The sequence below is a fragment of the Diaphorina citri genome, unplaced genomic scaffold, assembly GCF_000475195.1.
Source record: "Diaphorina citri unplaced genomic scaffold, Diaci psyllid genome assembly version 1.1 scaffold489, whole genome shotgun sequence".
In the NCBI taxonomy this organism is placed as follows: domain Eukaryota; kingdom Metazoa; phylum Arthropoda; class Insecta; order Hemiptera; family Psyllidae; genus Diaphorina; species Diaphorina citri.
In genome coordinates, this window is record NW_007377924.1 from 209,850 (window position 1) to 232,690 (window position 22,841).

The following is a 22,841-nucleotide window of genomic DNA, read 5'->3' on the forward strand; positions in this document are numbered from 1 at the left end:
TCGACTGTGGTGTAGAATCCGCGAATTTTGAATTTAATTTTTTAGGCGCGTTGAAGAGGGAAGAAACAAGTTGAAACTTGAAACTGTTGAAAGTTGTAAAAGCTAAAGAGCTTTACCAAAAGCTGTAAACTACTAAACTATTCAAGGCTCTGTTTAACGTTAGCTTACCCTTATCAAGAAATGGTTCCCTTCTAAAGAAACGCTAGATTTAGCAATTATCCACATCAGTAAAAGGTAAGTCTGAGTAGTTTTAGTACAGCCACTTTTAAAACTATGCACCACAAAATGCAACTGTCCAGAAAGAGGATGTCCAAATAGTTTGATACCTGGCTGGGGGACGTTAAACTAGGAATAGAATACTAGTGCAGGTATTATAAACAGGGAGCAAACCTGTAACCAGCCCAGCTAGCTAGATAGTGGTTAAAAGAGAGTTAAAGTACATAAAAGAACAAGCCCGAGTCATGACAGGTGATGGCACATTATACCTAGGTTCAGGACAAGGCAGCTTCCATCATACCACTAGCTTCAGCCAACATTCCTATGTTTCCGACAGCACACACAAACCTGTAGTAGGTACATTTTTTTTTTTCCCCCATCTTTCTTACCTTTCAGTAAGTATGTTAGTAACAAATATTCTGCCTTTGTTTGATTTGCTCCTCCATTTTTATTCCAGGTCTTTTAACGGAGGCACCATGTCTACACCAAACAGTGAATCTCTTGCCTCTTCCGAGTCAGATTTCGGAACCAAATACTCTCAGATCATAGATTATACTGAGCAAATAGGTATGAAATGATTTTCATTACATAAAGTAGTCTACTTTGTAGTAGGTTAGAGAAAAAAATCTATGCCTAGTTTTTATCTGCTTACAAATTGAACTAAAATTATTCTGAATTTTCCAAAGTATGATGGATTGAATTATTCTCTTTATTTATTTAATTTTCTAACTGCACCATTCCTGCCTGCTCCATTTAGTAGGTTAGAGAAAAAAAAAAATCTATGCCTAGTTTTTATCTGCTTACAAATTGAACTAATATTATTCTGAATTTTCCAAAGTATGATGGATTGAATTATTCTCTTTATTTATTTAATTTTCTAACTGCACCATTCCTGCCTGCTCCATCTTCACACTCAATCACTCTCATCTTCTTTCTTGATCCTCTCACTGGATTAAATCAATTATTTGTTGTTTTTTAGCTACATTGTGTCATATTGTATGTATTCCAGGTACTGACCAAGAGACAAACTTGAGAGAATCGTTCCAAAGAATAAACCAAATATGTTCTGTTATCGAGGATATTGTATGTATTCCAGGTACTGACCAAGAGACAAACTTGAGAGAATCGTTCCAAAGAATAAACCAAATATGTTCTGTTATCGAGGAGACATTCAGAGAAAGTGAGTATGATCATCTCAGAAAGTATATTAAATATTTGGTAAGAACAAAAAAGTCATTTGTACAGACAAAGTCGGTCCATCAGTTCAGATGTCATTTGTCTTGTGTTGTAGACAGCACTGACTTCTGGAACCATCTAAGTAGAATATTCAAATGTAATTTGTTGTATTTATATGTAATTCCATTATTTTTAAGCTGATAAGATCAGATATTACACTTTGATCTTAGTCAAAAGGCCAAGAAGTGATATAGTGAACAGATACTACACTTTGATCTTGGCCAAAAGACCAACCTCAGTGGTGTAGTGGTTAGCGCAGTGGACTTTGGATCTGGAAGTTGGTGGTTCGAGTCCAAGTCAAGTCATAAAATTTAGCGTAGTGCATTAAGCAGGGAACAACATTTGTGACAAGCATTTATGCTCAATGAGGAGACATTCAGAGAAAGTGAGTATGATCATCTTAGAAAGTATATTAAATATTTGGTAAGAACAAAAAAGTCATTTGTACAGAAAAAGTCAGTCCATCAGTTCAGATGTCATTTGTCTTGTGTTGTAGACAGCACTGACTTCTGGAACCATCTAAGTAGAATATTCAAATGTAATTTGTTATATTTATATGTAATTCCATTATTTTTAAGCTGATAAGATCAGATATTACACTTTGATCTTAGCCAAAAGGCCGAGAAGTGATGTAGTGAACAGATACTACACTTTGATCTTGGCCAAAAGACCAACCTCAGTGGTGTAGTGGTTAGCGCAGTGGACTTCAGATCTGGAGGTTGGTGGTTCAAGTCCAAGGCGTAGTGCATTAAGCAGGGAACAACATTTGTGACAAGCATTTATGCTCAACACAATTAAAATTCCTTCTAATTCCATTATTTTTGCAGAAAATAAATAAAAATCAACTTTGTAAATTATAACATTCACAGTTTATTTACTGAATTCTGTTTTATTTTAGCTGAATTTTGAGTCTCTTTTTGAATTTATTGGGCGAAATAATTAAGTACAAACGAAATATAACAATGGCACAAATCAAAGATAACATAACTTCATATTTTCACTACAGTTCTAGACAGGCGGGTGTATGAAAGCAAAAAGAAGGAAAGGAGAAATCTTGATTGAATTTAAATTTCAATGTGAGTAGCCTTTTTTACTAGGTACATTTAAACGTTGCAATTTTAATGTTAAAATAAGTAGTATGGAATTTACAATTTTCACAAGCAAGGGAGGAAGGGAAAAAGTTTTTTTTTTTTTAAATTCTACTCATAGTTTTTCTTTCTACTAGCAAATAATGACGTGCGAAGCACAAATTTGTAATTTATAACTGCCCACTACTGATCCTTTGAACGAAAACAAGTACAGTATAAAAGTATAGTAACACTGTCAGCCTATAGATCTATAAAGGTCGCAGTGATAAAATTTCATACCATCTCTCGGAAGAGGAACAACCAGAGACAATGACAATAATAAAAACTGTCAGCCTAGTTACTATGGAGGGTAGCACGCCTGTCATGTAACCGCTAGGTCGCGGGTTCGATTCCCGCCCGGGGCGAACTTTATCCTAAACAGATAAGGTTCGTTTTTCGGAACGGCTGGCTTTCTCAAATCCTGCCCTTTCGATTTCCTTCACTTTCCGACTACCTCTTGGACATGAATGCTCTGGCATCCACAACAATAGCTGCTAAGAACTTGGCCAAAAATGTCAACTCCAAAATGAGAGCTTTCAATCCAATAGATTTTGCTCATAAACTGGTAAGACTTGAAGAAAAAAAAAAAAAGTTTGATAGAGGATATTGAACAACGGAGGTCTTATTGTCCTGAAATCACAGAGAGGATATCAGACAGCCAGCTGTTCTGAGAACACACCTCATCTTTTTAGGATAAAGTTCTCCCCGGGCGGGAATCGAACCCGCGATATAGTGCTTACAAGGCAGATGTGCTACACGCCAAGCTAATTAGGCTGCACTTGGTTCTTCTAAAAAAAAAAAAATTGATGTGTAGGTTTTGATAACACATAAATCTCAGGATGTTGACTTGCTGACCGCCACGACAAACTTGACATCTCGCACTACTTTTTTTAATAAGCCTGTATGTCAAATCAGGAATAGGGTATCAAATCACGAATTCTTTGTGGTAAAGGAGAGAGCTGTACAACTTTAGTGGATATCACAGCATTACTAAGTGGCGCCCTTACAATAAATTTTCTCATTTCAATAATCTTTCTACACTGGTAATGCCGCCACTGCTCGCTACTCTAATAAAGTAGCTACTCAATTGTCCTCACGAGGCTGAGTGCACCCCCAATGTCCAAGCACAGACAGAGTCGAAAAAACTTCGACCCCGTGGGGAATCGAAACGGGAACCTCCGGCGTGCAAGCCTAGTGTGATACCCACGGAGTTAGCTTTTAAAAAAAAAAAATAAAATAATAATAATTAGAGTAAGTAACTCCTCGTTCCTCTTGTTGACAGTTGGAGAGGTATCAGAATGAGCGTGGCATATTAGATCTACACAGACTGCACAAGTACGGAGACAATATCATTAACAGAACCACGGGTGGCGCCTTTACAATAATTTTTCTCATTTCAATAATCTTTTTACACTGGTAATGCCGCCACTGCTCGCTACTCTAATAAAGTAGCTACTCAATTGTCCTCACGAGGCTGAGTGCATCCCCAATGTCCAAGCACAGACAGAGTCGAAAAAACTTGGACCCCGTGGGGAATCGAAACGGGAACCTCCGGCGTGCAAGCCTAGTGTGATACCCACTCGGCCACGGTGTTTGCTTTTAAAAAATAAATAAAATAATAACTAGAGTAACTCCTCTTTCCTCTTGTTTACAGTTGGAGAGGTATCAGAATGAGCGTGGCATATTAGATCTACACAGACTGCACAAGTACGGAGACAATATCATTAACAGAACCACGTTCAATCCTATTGTACTTAACACGTTTGTGCCCTCTGTCACGGAGATAGAACAGAAGAAACGAGTCATTACGCGGCGAGAGAAAGACAAGGTGGCCGAGAAGAAAACTTCAGAGAAGGTAAGGAACGATGGAAGTTAGTGCTAGATTTTAACTCGACAGTATTTTTCCCTTGATTTTGAGTTTGTTTGTTTTGTTTGTCTGATTTTGATGAAATATGATGAAAATATTCAACAGATGAAGGAAATTAGATCATTAAATCAGAGATCGAAATATTAACAAAGAGCAAGAAATTGTTTTTAAGGGTTTATTTTTTTCTGTACAAGATTTGACCCTACGATTTGTTTAATTTTGTTAAAATGTGACAAACATGTTTGAAACCTAAAGGACATTCCTGTTCCGTTTTGTATTCCAGGTGGCGTTTATCGAGAAGACAGATCCGACTATCAACGAGATCGTGATACAGATCTACAAATGTTTAGACCGCCACTACAAGCGTAACGGAGAGAGGCCCATTAGCTTCTTCCACTTCACCATAGACCCAACCAGTTACACCCGCACCATAGAGAATATATTCCATACTTCCTTCCTACTGCGGGATAACAGAGCCAAGATGAACATAGGCCCGGACGAACTGCCTACTATACAGCCCATACGAGTGAAGGGCCCGGGCAGGAAAGAGAATGGGGGAGAGGGAGAGGAGAGCAGTGCTACCGATAAAGCAAATGGGAGGAAGCAGATGTTTGTCGAGTTGACGCCAGCACAACATCAGGTGAGATTTATAAGAACAAGCGAAGTTATTTGTTCGTTTGTAACTCTATTTTACTTTAAGTTTATTTTTTTCATCCTAACTCTGGAATGAACGGTCAGGTCAGTCTCATGTTATTGAAATTTAGCAAACATGTTTGAGACATGAAGGAAAATTAAATTTACTCACCAGATTTTAGTTTCGATTCTGGCTTTTGGGTGGTACTCTACAATCTCAGGTTTTTCTAAGTGTCTCCTCCATCACCAAGCATTCGTAGAGGTAACATGAGATTGTGGATGTGGACCTGGGAACGAGTGAATCCAACCTGAATTCCACGGAATACTGAACCACTAATGTAAATTCCGACTTTTAATTCTTGTATTTGTTTGTTTTGTTTTTCAGATATTTGTGGAGGCTCTGGGTATCACAGCAAGTATGATACCATCCACTACAGGTGCTCCTGTACCCCTCAGCACTGTACAGAAGAGACAATCCTCCATCTCAACTATATACGAGTGAAGGGCCCGGGCGGGAAAGATAATGGGGGAGAGGGAGAGGAGAGCAGTGCTACCGATAAAGCAAATGGGAGGAAGCAGATGTTTGTCGAGTTGACGCCAGCACAACATCATTGGCAATGGCTAGTTGTCCGTCTATAATTTGTATAATTACCTACCTATTTGTTGGTTACCTATGTCTGCCAGAATGTCGTGAGAAATGGACACACAGTTGGAGACTTGGAGAGATATCGCGAAACAGACAAAGTGACAAACAATGAAAAACTCACTTGGTTTATTTGGTTTATTAAAAAAAAAAAAAAAAAACGGGAACAGCCCTAACAACTGTCCACATGGGGATAGGAACAATATTCCAACTGCTTGATTTCTTTATCCTGATATACAAAAACATATACTGCAAACTTAGATAGGTACTTCCAGTTCATTCTGGAAGATATCTTTCACAATGGAGAAAAAAGTTGCTTGGTGGAATACCTAGTAAAATAAGAAAGACATTGCCAACCTAGTTAGCTTGAAGGGTAGAACATCTGCCTTGTAAGTGCTGGGTAACAGGCTCAATTTCTGCCCCGGCAATATTTTATCCTAAAGATAAAAGTTCATTTCAAGATCTCTAGCTAATCTGCTCATTCCAAACCAAAGTACACTATCATGAGGACTCATATCATTTTATTCTTTCAAAGCTGAGTGAACCCTTTGGCAAACTGCCAGCTAGCCAGGGTTATTCTTATTCCTTAATAATGTAGGTTTCTACACTTCTAAAGAGAATAAGAGATCATAAAAGGATGTATTTAGCAATTTCACAGGTGAGTTCCATTTGATACCGATAAGCTAATGAAGCATATCCTTATCTTATCAGTTGAGTGTCCTTGGAATGTGAAGGCTCACAGTATCCGGGCCAAGTCAGACTTACCTCTCAAGCTTTTGAAGCCGTTTCTGGACAGAGTGGAGAAAGCCATGGCTGATTGCTGATTGGAGTTCAGAACGGACGAATTCAAAGTGGAACTTGGAAGAAGGTCTAACTTCTTTGAACGAATCGCCCGAAAAAAAATTCAGGAAAAAATATTGCTAAAAAATTGAAGTTTTGAAATATTTTTGAGAAAACCATTTCGCGTTTTACACTTTTTTTAAAAAATATCAACCAATGAGAAGAGAGTATTTTTGTGAACAAAATGATTTCATTGGTTGATCAGTTGTGATACGATCCTGTTGATCACAAATAAGAGATCATAAAAGGATGTATTTAGCAATTTCACAGGTGAGTTCCATTTGATACCGATAAGCTAATGAAGCATATCCTTATCTTATCAGTTGAGTGTCCTTGGAATGTGAAGGCTCACAGTATCCGGGCCAAGTCAGACTTACCTCTCAAGCTTTTGAAGCCGTTTCTGGACAGAGTGGAGAAAGCCATGGCTGATTGGAGTTCAGAACGGACGAATTCAAAGTGGAAGAAGGTCTAACTTCTTTGAACGAATCGCCCGAAAAAAAATTCAGGAATGACAGGAATCAGGAAAAAATTTGCTAAAAAATTGAAGTTTTGAAATATTTTTGAGAAAACCATTTCGCGTTTTACACTTTTTTTAAAAAATATCAACCAATGAGAAGAAGAAAGCTCACCAAATATTTTGTTGATAGTCGAATCTCAATTGTCTTTTAATTTCTATTTCTCCTTTTATCATGAAAACAGAATTTCAAAGGACCTAAAATTGGGAACGAACTTTTGGGTGATGATTGGCTATTTCCTTTTAAATAGGTAGTCCAGTCCATAGGTATGTAGTTCCTCTAGCGACTTTCAATAAGAGATTTTTCCATTTCTTTCGTCTTTGAGAAATGTTTGATTTCGGAAAGGACTGAAAGGAGTCGGTAAGGAAAAAAATGCAAACATTGCATTCGTGGGTAAGAGTATTATTTACTTATTGTCTGTTGTGTTCAGTTCACAGTAACTCTACAGAGTGAGGAGAAGATTCCCGGCCGAGATGAGAAGTCTATTTACTTATTGTCTGTTGTGTTCAGTTCACAGTAACTCTACAGAGTGAGGAGAAGATTCCCGGCCGAGATGAGAAGTCTATCGAATTATAGAGAACAAACATAAGAAATACTGAGTATTGTAAAAGTTTTAGCAGCCAGTGATGCTTTATCCCATACAGAACGATTGTTTCTTCATGAATGTTGTCGAAATTGAGAATATATATTGGATGGTCTGGTATTTTTTGAACTCTCGGCTATGGATTTCTCCAGCCCAAGTGAACGTCCTTGGAGGTTTGATCTCATGTTGAACTTATAGAATAGAACATACCTTGTTTATCCTGCTGGGATAGGACTGAAAAGTCCCTTTTCCCCCACAGTCTAACCAAGGTCTTATACAGGGTGCGCCAGAAAAACACCGACAACGGCCCGGGGCAGGCAGATCCCATCACCTCCAATAAGGCTCTGTGGGTCACCCTCCCAACCTCGGCCCCCTTTCCGAGAAATGACCACAAAACCTCCTTTAAAAAAAATGTAGACCCTGTGTCAGTTTTTAGGTCATAACTTATTCACCTCTTGTCCGGTCACCACCAAGAGACACTTGAACAAGTCTCTTGGATCATGGATGAATAGTGGTTGTTGATGATCTTCTATGATTCAATAAGATCTCCACATACTCTATCTATTGTGCCTTGTAAAAACCACATCCCACCATTGACAAAAATTTGCACTCATTTCTTGTTTTTTGATTGCAAGTATTTCAGTGGGTTACGTTTTGGTGTGTTCGTGTTGGCCCAGCACCCAAGTGGGACGTATTGTGTCTTTTTTCGCCCATCTGATGAGGGATATACTACGGGATGGGACATGCTACATCCTCATACTTACGTATTGTATAAATTTTGAATATTCTCCTTGTGTAAGATATTTACTTTTGTAAGATAATTTTGTATAGTTTATTTGTAAAAGAGAGATTTAAACGTTTATTTTAGTGTTTGGATTTTTTTCTACTTTTTGTACCTGCGATAAAAGCGTAAATACATGTAAGTTCGAACTTGGAATTGGAAATAGAAACCCGGGAAATGAAAATATTTTATTTCAAGGAAGACTATGATGATAGGTAAAAGTATAGTCTGGCAGAATTTATTTGGACATTTTAAGGCGGAATATTTTTAAATTTCCTAACAAAAAATATGTTGTTGGGAATATTTTGAAATTTCAAGGCAGGATATTTTGACATTCAAGGAGGAATATTTTGACATTTTCAAGGCACGATATTTTGACATTCAAGGAGGAATATTTAGACATTTTAAGGAGAAATATTTTGACATTTCCAGGAGGAATACCTATTTTGACAAATCTGCGTAAATCTTACTTACTTGAAATAAGTGAGATTTACGCACAGCGCATTTTCTACTTACCCTTCTCCATGGTGATATGAAGATATATTTGTACTTCGTCAATAATAACTGTTTAGTAATGCACTCTGGATGAAGTGTTTAGGATTTAAATCATCTTGTTTTCACTGATCAGAGTTAATCATAATCACACTACCAGGTAATCTGAATAGGGGAAAGGAATAGCATAAACATTATAGCCGGTTTCACAATGAAATAGTCTAAATAACTTCCAAGAGGTTTGATGATTTTTTTTTTTTTTTTCTTAGAGGTTCCATTCATAGAGGGAACTAACTGCTAAGGTTTTATAGCCCCGAAATCCAAGAGAGAAGAACGACAGGATAGGACAAAGCCAGCCGTTCCGAGAACGAACATCTGATTAGGAGTAAATCCACCCCGGCAGGGAATCTTTGTTTTACTTATTTACCTTGAAACTTGAGATGTATTTACACTTTATGCCTATTTAAGATTCCAGTTTTTGTTTCTAATTCCTAGGTAGTAGATAAAAATAATAAAGTTCAATGATTGAAATTGAAAACATAAAAAAGTTGTGTTTACTCCTTTTTTGTGATAGATGACAGCTTTACAACTAACTGTATGTTATTATTTTCACCCAGCTACATATTTTTACTTACTGTATACTGTCTTTTTGTCCGTGAGCTTCTGCCTCAATTTTATGGCATTGGCATCAACATTTTGCCCTCTCCAAATTTTGACTATTCCGACTGTTTTTATTTTTTCGAAACAATTGTAAAAAAATAGTCTTTTTTTGTTGATTTTCATTTCAATTGATTTTTCCTCACGATTCCACTTTATGTTGTGTTAGAATGGTGGAATATTTTTCTCATCATATGGATCAAGGTTTTGTGCCAGGATTTTGAGGTAACTGAAACATGTCAAGTGAGGGTTGAATGTTGATCCAGTGGTAACGCTCTTCCTGTGCAGAAAGTCCCAGGATTGATCCCCAGAGTCGACAGAAAATTTGCAACGACTTTCATTGGTTAATTTCTGGGTGCTGGCCGACGTATGTAGGATCTAGAAAAAACAGTTAAACAATACTTCCCTGAAGGAAACGATAAAATAGGAACAAGACATTATCTTCATTTGGAGGGGGCACGGTCGTTCTAGTAGTAACCGATTGTTTGCCATGTAGAAGGCCAAGAAAAATGGTCTCGTATATCGATTGCAAATATTTCAACGGGTTACTTTCTGGTGTACTCGTGTTGACCCAGCACCTAAATGAGAAGTGTTGTGTCTCTTATCGAGTTATGTATTGTCAATCTGATGAGGCACATACTACGGGGTGGGCATGCTACGACAGACCGCTTATGTCTAATGAACCATAGGTATGAAACCTCTGGCCCACCCGTCTTGGGCCAAATTACTCTTTTTATGGCTGTGTTTATTTCTTACCAATGGAACTGGTTGATGTTACTATTCATACTTTTACGCCAGCCTAGTTAGCTTGATTGGTAGCGCGTCGGCCTTGTAAGAGCTAGGCCGGATTTATCCTGAACGGATAATGTTCGTTTTAGGAACGGCTGGCTTTCTTCTCTCTTCACTTTCGGGACGATAAGACCTTAGCAGTTACAGTTCCCTCTATCAAATCTCTTAAAAAAAGTTACTAGGTTACAACATAGGTACCTTTACATGTACGTATACAATCTTCCTCTGAGTCAAACCGGTTGCCATTTCCATTACAACCTCCGTATATAAACTGAACACATTGGCCTGTGGAGGGGTTGAAGTAAAACTTCTGGAAATAACCCCGACACAGTCCTGGCTCCGGGGGTAGTAGACACACATCTAGAACAGAATAGAGAAACAGTAGACTCTGTAAGCACCAGGTAGCCGGTTCGATTCCAACCCGTAGCGGATTTTTATCCTAAACAGATAAGGTTCGTTTCTAGCTTTCTCTAACCTTGTCTTCCTTCTCTTTTTCGGGACGATAAGACCTTAGCAGTTACAGTTCCCTCTATCAAACTTTTTCAGGGCCGGGGGTTTTACTCTCCATTTGGTGACAAGGTACCCACCTATACTTACTCGGTGACAAGGTACCCACCTACTTACATGAACATCACCCACCCTGAGTGGGGCCGGGAAAAGCCAGCAGGACGCCAGATCGTCACCCATCCTAGTTAACTTGGAGGGTAACGCGTCTGCCTTGTAACCGCTAGGCCGCGGGTTCGATTCCTGCCGGGGGCAAATTTTATCCTGAACGGATAAGGTTCGTTCTCGGAACGGCTGGCTTTCTCCTATCCTGTCTCCTTTCTCTCATTAAATTTTTAATCCAGTCCGGTAGGAACTTCGAGGCATCTAGCCTATGATAAAAGTAGGTATCTTTCTCTTACCTGGAATTTGAAATTCCACAATATTGGCTGATCCGCTCCTCCATATAAGAGTGACAGATAGAACTATAATGGTTAGCAACATCAATACCATGAGGACTATCGTGCACGAATTTAGCAAAAATTCCCGCGGGAAAAGCTTTAGAAATTCCCAGGAATTCGATACAACCCTCTTCTTCCAACTACTTTTGTAACAACTTGATCGATCTTTCTTTGTCCTGAAAACGAATTCAGCAAAAATTCCCGCTTTAGAAATTCCCAGGAATTCGATACAACCCTCTTCTTCCAACTACTTTTGTAACAACTTGATCGATCTTTCTTTGTCCTGAAAACACGTGTTTCCTTTTATGTAGTAGGTATACTGAAAACATTTTTTTTCCTTTAGATACTGAAAAAACACTTTATTGCTGCTTTTTTAGATTATTATTCCCTTCTTTGAATACTGAAACCATTTTCCCTACTGAAAACATTTTTTTTTCCTTTAGATACTGAAAAAACACTTTATTGCTGCTTTTTTAGATTATTATTCCCTTCTTTGAATACTGAAACCATTTTCCCCCATGTAGACTCTGAAGAGAAACAATAGAACAGTTGCGCTTACTTGGGTGATGTTTTAAAGTCAAAAAGCTGGGGAAATGAGGGATTCCGGAACTTTTCTTTTTCTTCCACGACTTCTAGATCCCGAGATAAATCGATTTGACTACCTCTTGGACATGAATGCTCTGGCATCCACAACCATAGCTGCTAAGAACTTGGCCAAAAATGTCAACTCCAAAATGAGAGCTTTCAATCCAATAGATTTTGCTCATAAACTGGTAAGACTTGAAAAAAGAAAAGAAAAAAAAAAAAAGAGTTTTGATAGGATATTGAACAACGGAGATCTTATTGTCCCGAAATCTCAGAGAGGATATCAGACAGCCAGCTGTCCTGAGAACGTACCTCATCTTTTTAGGATCAAGTTCTCCCCGGGCGGGAATCGGACCCGCGAAATAGCGCTTACAAGGCAGATGTGCTACACGCGAAGCTAATTAGGCTGCACTTGGTTCTTCTGAAAATAAAAATATTGATGTGTAGGTTTTGATAACACATAAATCTCAGGATGTTGACTTGCTGACCGCCAAAACAAATTTGACATCTCGCACTACTTTTTTAGGCCTGTATGTCAAATCAGGAATAGGGTATCAAATCACGAATTCTTTGTGGTAAAGGAGAGAGCTGTACAACTTTAGTGGATATCACAGCATTACTAGGTGGCGCCTTTACAATAATTTTTCTCATTTCAATAATCTTTTTACACTGGTAATGCCGCCACTGCTCGCTACTCTAATAAAGTAGCTACTCAATTGTCCTCACGAGGCTGAGTGCACCCCCAATGTCCAAGCACAGACAGAGTCGAAAAAACTTCGACCCCGTGGGGAATCGAAACGGGAACCTCCGGCGTGCAAGCCTAGTGTGATACCCACTCGGCCACGGTGTTTGCTTTTAAAAAATAAATAAAATAATAACTAGAGTAACTCCTCTTTCCTCTTGTTTACAGTTGGAGAGGTATCAGAATGAGCGTGGCATATTAGATCTACACAGACTGCACAAGTACGGAGACAATATCATTAACAGAACCACGTTCAATCCTATTGTACTTAACACGTTTGTGCCCTCTGTCACGGAGATAGAACAGAAGAAACGAGTCATTACGCGGCGAGAGAAAGACAAGGTGGCCGAGAAGAAAACTTCAGAGAAGGTAAGGAACGATGGAAGTTAGTGCTAGGTTTTAACTCGACAGTATTTTTCCTTTGATTTTGAGTTCGTTTTGTTTGTCTGATTTTGATGAAATATGATGAAAATATTCAACAGATGAAGGAAATTAGATCATTAAATCAGAGATCGAAATATTAACAAAGAGCAAGAAATTGTTTTTAAGGGTTTATTTTTTTCTGTACAAGATTTGACCCTACGATTTGTTTAATTTTGTTAAAATGTGACAAACATGTTTGAAACCTAAAGGACATTCCTGTTCCGTTTTGTATTCCAGGTGGCGTTTATCGAGAAGACAGATCCGACTATCAACGAGATCGTGATACAGATCTACAAATGTTTAGACCGCCACTACAAGCGTAACGGAGAGAGGCCCATTAGCTTCTTCCACTTCACCATAGACCCAACCAGTTACACCCGCACCATAGAGAATATATTCCATACTTCCTTCCTACTGCGGGATAACAGAGCCAAGATGAACATAGGCCCGGACGAACTGCCTACTATACAGCCTATACGAGTGAAGGGCCCGGGCGGGAAAGATAATGGGGGAGAGGGAGAGGAGAGCAGTGCTACCGATAAAGCAAATGGGAGGAAGCAGATGTTTGTCGAGTTGACGCCAGCACAACATCAGGTGAGATTTATAAGAACAAGCGAAGTTATTTGTTCGTTTGTAACTCTATTTTACTTTAAGTTTATTTTTGAAACAAAACATATCCATGTACCCCATGCTGCATAATCAACATTAAATAAATTACAATCATACATACATACATACATACGTATTACGTATAGTGATAGCATAAACTACTGAGCCGCGAAGATTCAAAATTGCGTTAGATCACAACGGTTTGTATTTGTAATTTGTAGATCTGATGCTCTGATGGGATAATGTTCGTTCTCGGAACGGCTGGCTTTCTCCTATCCTGTCTTCCTTCTCTCTTCGATTTTCGGGACGATAAGGCCACATGTTAAGTCAAAAAGCTGGGGAAATGAGGGATTCCGGAACTTTTCTTTTTCTTCCACGACTTCTAGATCCCGAGATAAATCGATTTGAAAAATACTGGTAAATCTTGAACTCTGACATCACGGCATACGCTCCCGTACGCGATGACGTCACATCAAATGTTCCGAGTAAAGGTCCCAGTAAATCTTGAACTCTGACATCACGGCATACGCTCCTGTACGCGATGACGTCACATCAAATGTTCCGAGTAAAGGTCCCTCGTAGGCAACACATTAATCTGTTTGTGCGCCTGCATTTCTGCGTAATTCATGTTTGTGCGCACACGTTTCTGGGCATCTCCTGAAGTATGACGTCAGAGTTCAGGACTCTGACGGAAAATTAAAATTGAATTTTCGACCTTTTATAGTTATTTTTTCGGAGTTTTGACCTACCATGAGGACTATCGTGCATAGAGAAAGGTCCCGTCTATTTCGCCTTGGACCAATACCTTCCTTGCCTGAACTGAATGGGGGCTCCCCGATGTATTTAGGATCTGAAGACACACAGTTACCCATATGCTATTACCTATTTGTAAAAGAAATTTGTGAAAAATACCGTAAACTGTCCGAACTTGGGACAAAATTTCTTCGTGCAGTGTAATAATTGTGTATGTAATTTGATGTGGCGTGCAGTGTGTCGATTTTTTTCGAGTGTGAAGTGAGTCAAACTTATTTGTTGATATGTATACCTACATTTTTTTCTATTTTATACATTAAAATTATTTTTAAATCCATTACTTTCTTTGGCTGAAATGGAGCAGTTGCAAATGGGTAAAAATTATAAATAAATGGTCGATTCCTATGTAAAAAGTTGGGAAAAATCCAAATCCGAGGTCGAAACTCCGAAAAAATAACTGTAAAAGGTCGAAAATTCAATTTTTATTTTCCGTTCTAAGTCCAAAGAGAAAGAGTGACGTCAGACTTTACGCAGTTGTTTTTTTCGTCCGCTAGGTAGTGCCAGTAGGTATGCAAGCGCGCTTGCGGAGGAGCAGAAAGAAATGCACAGAAACGTATATGTGCACAAACACATTAATGTGTTGCCTGAGAGGGAGCTTTGCTGGGACATTTGATGTGACGTCATCGTGTACGGGAGCTTATCCCGTGACATCAAAGTTCACGATTTACCGGTATTTTTTAAAACGATTCATCTCGGGATCTAGAAGTCGTAGAAGAAAAAGAAAAAATCCGTTGGTCCTCATTTTTCCTGCTCTATGACTTTGAAACATCACCTAAGATCACCTCCCATCTGTGGGTCATCCTCCCAACCTCGGACCCGTTTCCTAGAAATGTCCACAAAACCACCTTTTAAAAAAAATGCAGACCCTGTGTCAGTTTTTAGGTCATAACTTATTCACCTCTTGTCCGGTCACCACCAAGAGACACTTGAAGAAGTCTCTTGGATGGATGAATAGTGGTTGTTGATGATCTTGTATGATTCAATAAGATCTCCAAATACTCTATTGTGCCTTGTAAAAACCGCATCCCACCATTGCCAAAAATTTGCACTCATTTCTTGTTTTTTGATTGCAAGTATTTCAGTGGGTTACGTTTTGGTGTGTTCGTGTTGACCCAGCACCCAAGTGGGACGTATTGTGTCTTTTTTCACTCATCTGATGAGAGATATACTACGGGATGGGACATGCTACATCCTCATACTTACGTATTGTATAAATTTTGAATATTCTCCTTGTGTAAGATAATTATGTATAGTTTATTTGTAAAAGAGAGATTTAAACGTTTATTTTAGTGTTTAGATTTTTTTCTACTTTTTGTACCTGCGATAAAAGCGTAAATACATGTAAGTTCGAACTTGGAATTGGAAATAGAAACCCGGGAAATGAACGGATATTATTACAATATTATTTCCACTCAATTGAATAGGGGAAAGGATTAGCATAAACATTATAGCCGGTTTCACAATGAAATAGTCTAAATAACTTCTAAGAGGTTTGATGATTTTTTTTTTCTTTCTTAGAGGTTTCATTCATAGAGGGAACTAACTGCTAAGGTTTTATAGCCCCGAAATCCAAGAGAGAAGAACGACAGGATAGGATAAAGCCAGCCGTTCCGAGAACGAATATCTGATTAGGAGTACATCCACCCCGGCAGGGAATCTTTGTTTTACTTATTCATCTTGAAACTTGAGATGTATTTACACTTTATGCCTATTTAAGATTCCAGTTTTTGTTTCTAATTCCTAGGTAGTAGATAAAAAAAAATAATAATAAAGTTCAATGATTGAAATTGAAAACATAAAAAATTTGTGTTTACTCCTTTTTTGTGATAGATGACAGCTTTACAACTAACTGTATATTTTCACCCAGCTGTATTTTATAATTTTCACCCAGCTACATATTTTTACTTACTGTCTTTTTGTCCGTGAGGTTCTGCCTCTATTTTACGGGATCAACATTTTGTCCTCTCCAAATTTTGACTATTCCGACTGTTTTTATTTTCTCGAAACAATAGTAAAAAAATAGTCTTTTGTTGATTTTCATTTCAATTGATTTTTCCTCACGATTCCACTTTATGTTGTGTTAGAATGGTGGAATATTTTTCTCATCATATGGATCAAGGTTTTGTGCCAGGATTTTGAGGTAACTGAAACATGTCAAGTGAGGGTTGAATGTTGATCCAGTGGTAACGCTCTTCCTGTGCAGAAAGTCCCAGGATTGATCCCCAGAGTCGACAGAAAATTTGCAACGACTTTCATTGGTTAATTTCTGGGTGCTGGCCGATGTATGTAGGATCTAGAAAAAAACAGTTAAACAATACTTCCCTAAAGGAAACGATAAAATAGGAACAAGATATTATCTTCATTTGGAGGGGGCACGGTCGGTCTGGTAGTAACCGATTGTTTGCCATGTAGAAAGCCAAGAAAAATGTTCTCGTATATCGATTGCAAATATTTCAACGGGTTACTTTCTGGTGTACTCGTGTAGACCCAGCACCTAAATGAGAAGTGTTGTGTCTCTTATCGAGTTATGTATTGTCAATGTGATGAAGCACATACTACGGGGTGGACAGGCTACGACAGACCGCTTAAGTCTAATGAGCCATAGGTATGGAACCTCTGGCCCACCCGTCTTGGGCCAAATTACTCTTTTTATGGCTGTGTTTATTTCTTACCAATAGAACTGGTTGATGTTACTATTCATACTTTTACGCCAGCCTAGGCCGGATTTTATCCTGAACGGGATAATGTTCGTTTTAGGACCGGCTGGCTTTCTTCTCTCTTCAATTTCAGGACGATAAGACCTTAGCAGTTACAGTTCCCTCCAGTGGCGTAGCGTGTATGTATGGCGTGTATGGCGGCCATACAACTCAAAAGTTCACTCTAATGCCTATAAATATTAATGGCATGTACTGTGATGGGACTTGGTAGACCTGTGCATGAGCCCTACACGCCCTACACTTGAATTTAGACCACGCCGCCACTGGTTCCCTCTATTAAACCTCTTAAAAAAAGTTACTAGGTTACAACATAGGTACCTTTACATGTACGTATACAATCTTCCTCTGAGTCAAACCGGTTACCATTTCCATTACAACCTCCGTATATAAACTGAACACATTGGCCTGTGGAGGGGTTGAAGTAAAACTTCTGGAAATAACCCCGACACAGTCCTGGCTCCGGGGGTAGTAGACACACATCTAGAACAGAATAGAGAAACAGTAGACTCTGTAAGCACCAGGTAGCCGGTTCGATTCCAACCCGTAGCGGATTTTTATCCTAAACATATAAGGTTCGTTTCTAGAACGGCAAGCTTTCTCTAATCCTGTCTTCCTTCTCTTTTTCGGGACGATAAGACCTTAGCAGTTACAGTTCCCTCTATCAAACTTTTTCAGTGCCGGGGGTTTTACTCTCCATTTGGTGACAAGGTGCCCCCCCACCTACTTACATGAACCTCACCCTGCCTGAGTAGGGCCGGGAAAAGCCAGCAGGACGCGTTTGCCCAGATCGTCACCCATCCTAGTTAACTTGGAGGGTAACGCGTCTGCCTTGTAAGCGCTAGGTCGCGGGTTCGATTCCTGCCGGGGGCGGATTTTATCCTGAACGGATAAGGTTCGTTCTCGGAACGGCTGGCTTTCTCCTATCCTGTCTCCTTTCTCTCGTCATTAAATTTTTAATCCGGTCCGGTAGGAACTTCGAGGCATCTAGCCTGTGATAAAAGTAGGTATCTTTCTCTTACCTGGAATTTGAAATTCCGCAATATTGGCTGATCCGCTCCTCCATATAAGAGTGACAGATAGAACTATAATGGTTAGCAACATCAATACCATGAGGACTACAGTGCACAGTGAAAGGTCCCGTCTATTTCGCCTTGGACCAATACCTTCCTTGCCTGAACTGAATGGGGGCTCCCCGATGTATTTAGGATCTGAAGACACACAGTTACCCATATGCTATTACCTATTTGTAAAAGAAATTTGTGAAAAATACCGTAAACTGTCCGAACTTGGGACACTGTTATCTTGGGACAAAAATTTCTTCGTGCAGTGTAATAATTGTGTATGTAATTTGATCTGGCGTGCTGGTGCAGTGTGTCGATTTTTTTCGAGTGTGAAGTGAGTCAAACTTATTTGTTGATATGTATACCTACATTTTTTTCTATTTTATACATTAAAATTATTTTTAAATCCATTACTTTCTTTGGCTGAAATGGAGCAGTTGCAAATGGGTAAAAATTATAAATGGTCAATTCCTATGTAAAAAGTTGGGAAAAATCCAAATCCGAGGTCGAAACTCCGAAAAAATAACTGTAAAAGGTCGAAAATTCAATTTTTATTTTCCAGAAGAATAATATGAATAGTATGATCTCCACATACCAAACATCCCTGCTCAAAGTTCCGCTTTATGTAAACACTACCTACGTAGGTACCTACCTATATGATAATAATAGTGCTTATTTTTACTGCTCGCATAGGACTGATAAGTCCCTTTACTCCAGCAGTAGGCTACTACTATTATTGTGGTCAAATTCTCAAATTATATTGAGGATAAAATTCCATACCTCGGCTGGGATTGAACCCACGCCCTCCTGTTTACCAGGCGAGCGCCTTGACCACTACACCACCGAGGCAGGTACTTTATATCGGTTTAAATCGATGTCGATTGACTTTACCCCCGACAGTAGGCTACCACTATTAAGGTCCGTGCCCACTTGTCGTTCGGAAAAAAATCGTGTCGTGCCTAAGTGTACACTCTCATATTACTTTACCTATACGTTGTCCAGATGGATATGGCAGCAAGGAGGCATTACAAAAGTAGGCTACGTTGCCAAACATGTCAAAGGTGCAACGGTAGAAAATCTTTAAAAGAGGAAGGTACATTGCACAGTGCTTCCTCCCACATTGCACAGTGATTCAACCTCTTGTAAAAAAAGGTTACAGATCGAAGCTACCTTTACTTTTTAAAAGAGAGAGTTTATAAAAATAGACCTTTACCTTAATTGCAACAATGCAAGGAATTCTCGCATTCTGATTGGTTCTTTCATTTTGGGTTGATAACTCATTGCTGCCATATCCATCTGGATAACGTATAAATTTACTCACCAGATTTTAGTTTCAATTCTGGCTTTTGGGTGGTACTCTGCAATCTCAGGTTTTTCTAAGTGTCTCCATCTCCAAGCATTCGTAGAGGTAACATGAGATTGTGGATGTGGACCTGGGAACGAGTGAATCCAACCTGAATTCCACGGAATACTGAACCACTAATGTAAATTCCGACTTTTAATTCTTGTATATTTGTTTGTTTTGTTTTTCAGATATTTGTGGAGGCTCTAGGTATCACAGCAAGTATGATACCATCCACTACAGGTGCTCCTGTACCCCTCAGCACTGTACAGAAGAGACAATCCTCCATCTCAACTAACATAGAGAACAAACATAAGAAATACTGAGTATTGTTTACTTAAGTTTTAGCAGCCAGTGATGCTCTATCCCATACAGAACGATTGTTTCTTCATGAATGTTGTCGAAATTGAGAATACATATTGGATTGTCTGGTATTTTGTGAACTCTCTGCTATGGATTTCTCCAGCCCAAGTGAACGTCCTCGGAGGTTTGATCTCATGTTGAACTTGTAGAATAGAATAGAATAGAATAGAATATACCTTGTTCATCCTGCTGGGATAGGACTGAAAAGTCCCTTTACCCCCACAGTCTAACCAAGGTCTTATATAGGGTGCGCCAGAAAAACACCGACAACGGCCCAGGGGGGGCAGATCCCATCACCTAGATATGTTTTCCATGAAAATGGGTAATTTTCACGAGAAAAAAATTCTCGTGAAAATTACAAATAAATGTAACTTGGTGTTAATTATAGGTTATAGGATATGGGAGTATGGTGTGATACGACACTACAAGTGTTCATTATATACACAGGTGTTCACAATTTCATAACGCATGTTGAGGGACCTGCCACACTATGATTGCTAATATATGCAAAACAAAACATTATCCATGTACCCCGTGCTGCATAATCAACATTAAATAAATTACAATCATACATACATACGTATTACGTATAGTGATAGCATAAACTGCTGAGCCGCGAAGATTCAAAATTGCGTTTGATCACAAGGGTTTGTATTTGTAGATTTTAACCGGATTTTTGTGGAAGTTTTTCTCTCTATCTCTCTCTCTTGTTTTTTTACGATTTTAACCTGTTTTGAAGCACTTTTCCCACTTCTTTTTAAAGAAAGCGTACGGAATTTGGTCAACAAAGTCAAAACTATCATGGAAGCTTAACTTTCATATGTTTTTTTTTCCTTCATCTTGTCTTCTCAGCCGAAAAAATCCAGAGTTGGGAATTGCAATTCTAGATAAAGAAAAAGGAAAGAAAGAAAGAAAGAAAGAAAGAAAGAAAGAAAGAAAAAACTCCCACAGGAAAAATACCTTTGCGATCTGTAACACTAGACACTAGAGAAACATCTGTGACACACATGCATCTGTTGTTGTGAAACACATTATTGCATAACTCAACTAGTTTTCAGGCGTTCATACAATTTGTCCTAGTAAGAAATCACTAGAGACCGCCGAATGCATACCTTTACCTGAGTAGGTATTTGTCATAAGCTCATAAATAGACACCGTGCTAAAACACCATATTTGATCAATTTTAAGACCTGTTCCCATTTGTTGTGAGCGTCATTCAATTTTTTTCCGAATATCCTATAGGCTACGTAATTTAAATGAGTGTTCCCACTACACGCGACACGATTTTTTTTTTTTTTTGAACGACAAGTGGGGACAGGCCCTTAGCAAAAGCCATATTTTTAGGAGAAAAAAGAATCAAATGACCAAGAGCTCATGATTGTTGTGCAATTAGTTGATCTTATTAGGAGACTAGAACAATAACAACCACAACAAATTGATAGGATAACTAAAGCTACTTGAACCTCCCAGAACACAATGAATAGTAAGGAATGCTATAACAATATATGGTATTGCACCATAGATCATGTATAAATTTAAACCATAGATCATTATGAGGAGGTCTATGAAAGAAAAGAAATTTTCCATCATCAATCAAATCTTAAGCCGTTCCGTCCAAGGGTACCGGTCGGCTGATTTCCATACTGATTTGAAAAGGCATTAGCATTATCATTCTGTTTTCAGTATGAAAAATGGCCCTCCTTTCATAGACCCCCCCATTCTCCATGTATGCCATTTAACAATTGAACCATAGATTTATGTATAGTGTTTGAAACATATCTTGTAACATAGATGAAGACACCTACAAAAGTTTTTCAACATCCAAGATGACGCCGCCACAACTCAAAAATTTCGAGAGTTGAGAAATGGAGCCGGTGTTAGCCCATAATTGTGGAAGTCAAACAAACTTCCACAAGAATGATAGGTACACTAAAAGTTGACTTCTCGGTTTTCTGACCAGACCCTCACATATTCTACTTCTTGTTCGTATGACTACTACCAGAGTCTGCTTGTTCTATTATTCTATCTGCCTTCTCCTGGGCTTCTTTTCGTATGGATACATCTTTAACATCATCATCTAGGTCTTCATCGTCATCATCATTCTGTTTATACAGGGTGGGATACTGAGCCATACAGTCCTGCATTGTTTTGAATGCTTCGAAACAGTTAACGCCTGAAAACACAAGACAAAGATCAGGTCCAGAATCAAAGGAGATTTCCTTTTTCTGTTGGACATTTTTGTCAAATTTCATCAAAAATCATACAAACCGTTCGAGAGTTATCCGTCGACATTTGTTAACTTAAAACATAGAATATCTTGGACATGTGATGAGAGGAGAAAAAAAATCAGTGTTGAGCATATTTATTACCTTTAGGTTCATCTGTGCTATAGTGGAAGCAGGAGAATGCCTCTCGGAACTGTACACCACAAGGTCCTGTAGCCATACCGCCTAGACACGGGCAGTTCCAATTGATAGAACCATCAGGTAGAATCAGACCTGGTTGTGGTTCAGGGGGAGGTAGTTCTACACTGCTAGGTATGGCATGGTCTTCTTTGGTGGCAAATATGATGAAGTCTTTACCTTCACGCTGACACGTTGACATTGTGAGTGTGAGTCTGTAAAAGAAGAACCAAGACTGTAGGTGAATAGACAAATCAATATCAGGGGGAAATTTTCAGTTTAACTCTCTACTCTCTACACAAAAAGCCCACTCCGAAGCTTAGATGTAGGGGCAAACAGAACTAAACGTTGGGTTAAGCTTATAAAAATATCAGGGGGACAGTTAATATAGTGGCAATGTGCCTGCTTGTCATGCAGAAGATTCAGAGTTCAATTCAAAGAATTGACAAAAAAAAAAAAAA

General features: G+C 38.7%; 4 protein-coding genes and 2 non-coding genes across 10 annotated transcripts; 1 reads left to right on the forward strand and 5 right to left on the reverse strand.

The window, feature by feature from the left end:
• Positions 1–49: 49 nt before the first annotated feature.
• LOC103509336 (EP300-interacting inhibitor of differentiation 3-like) lies at positions 50–20,139 on the forward strand. Of its 2 annotated transcripts, XM_026823715.1 has the most exons (10): positions 50–234; positions 674–783; positions 1,226–1,289; positions 1,818–1,837; positions 2,064–2,068; positions 4,803–4,810; positions 11,979–12,096; positions 12,819–13,019; positions 13,311–13,667; positions 19,807–20,139. In XM_026823715.1, the coding sequence occupies exons 2-10, from the start codon at positions 693–695 to the stop codon at positions 19,939–19,941; spliced, it is 999 nt and encodes a 332-aa protein (XP_026679516.1). In that variant the 5' UTR covers positions 50–234; positions 674–692; the 3' UTR covers positions 19,942–20,139. The 2 variants fall into 2 exon arrangements, with proteins under 2 accessions (XP_026679516.1, XP_008472167.2); XM_008473945.3 differs by lacking the exons at positions 1,226–1,289; positions 1,818–1,837 and adding an exon at positions 1,313–1,396.
• LOC113467508 lies at positions 1,444–1,642 on the reverse strand. Its single transcript, XR_003391568.1, has one exon. It is a non-coding gene; the product is annotated as a U2 spliceosomal RNA (small nuclear RNA).
• LOC113467507 lies at positions 1,885–2,083 on the reverse strand. Its single transcript, XR_003391567.1, has one exon. It is a non-coding gene; the product is annotated as a U2 spliceosomal RNA (small nuclear RNA).
• Positions 9,459–18,640, reverse strand: LOC108252416 (blackelin-4-like). 3 transcript variants are annotated; one of them, XM_026823717.1, is made up of 5 exons: positions 18,463–18,640; positions 14,432–14,570; positions 11,285–11,372; positions 10,578–10,739; positions 9,459–9,819 (listed from the first exon to the last, which is right to left on the reverse strand). In XM_026823717.1, the coding sequence occupies exons 2-5, from the start codon at positions 14,552–14,554 to the stop codon at positions 9,746–9,748; spliced, it is 447 nt and encodes a 148-aa protein (XP_026679518.1). In that variant the 5' UTR covers positions 14,555–14,570; positions 18,463–18,640; the 3' UTR covers positions 9,459–9,745. The 3 variants fall into 3 exon arrangements, with proteins under 3 accessions (XP_026679518.1, XP_017299649.1, XP_017299650.1); XM_017444160.2 differs by lacking the exon at positions 18,463–18,640 and having other exon boundaries at positions 14,432–14,757; XM_017444161.2 differs by lacking the exon at positions 18,463–18,640 and having other exon boundaries at positions 9,459–9,968; positions 14,432–14,746.
• On the reverse strand, positions 16,269–18,579 carry LOC103509334 (blackelin-4-like). 2 transcript variants are annotated; one of them, XM_008473943.3, is made up of 3 exons: positions 18,232–18,470; positions 17,531–17,692; positions 16,269–16,639 (listed from the first exon to the last, which is right to left on the reverse strand). In XM_008473943.3, exons 1-3 carry the CDS (start codon positions 18,440–18,442, stop codon positions 16,566–16,568), a joined length of 447 nt encoding a protein of 148 aa, XP_008472165.1. In that variant the 5' UTR covers positions 18,443–18,470; the 3' UTR covers positions 16,269–16,565. The 2 variants fall into 2 exon arrangements, with proteins under 2 accessions (XP_008472165.1, XP_008472166.1); XM_008473944.3 differs by having other exon boundaries at positions 16,521–16,788; positions 18,232–18,579.
• Positions 20,140–21,350: 1,211 nt separating the features above from the next.
• Positions 21,351–22,606, reverse strand: LOC103509337 (mitochondrial intermembrane space import and assembly protein 40-B-like). The gene is made up of 2 exons (XM_008473946.2): positions 22,348–22,606; positions 21,351–22,151 (listed from the first exon to the last, which is right to left on the reverse strand). Exons 1-2 carry the CDS (start codon positions 22,580–22,582, stop codon positions 21,952–21,954), a joined length of 435 nt encoding a protein of 144 aa, XP_008472168.1. The 5' UTR covers positions 22,583–22,606; the 3' UTR covers positions 21,351–21,951.
• Positions 22,607–22,841: the final 235 nt, after the last annotated feature.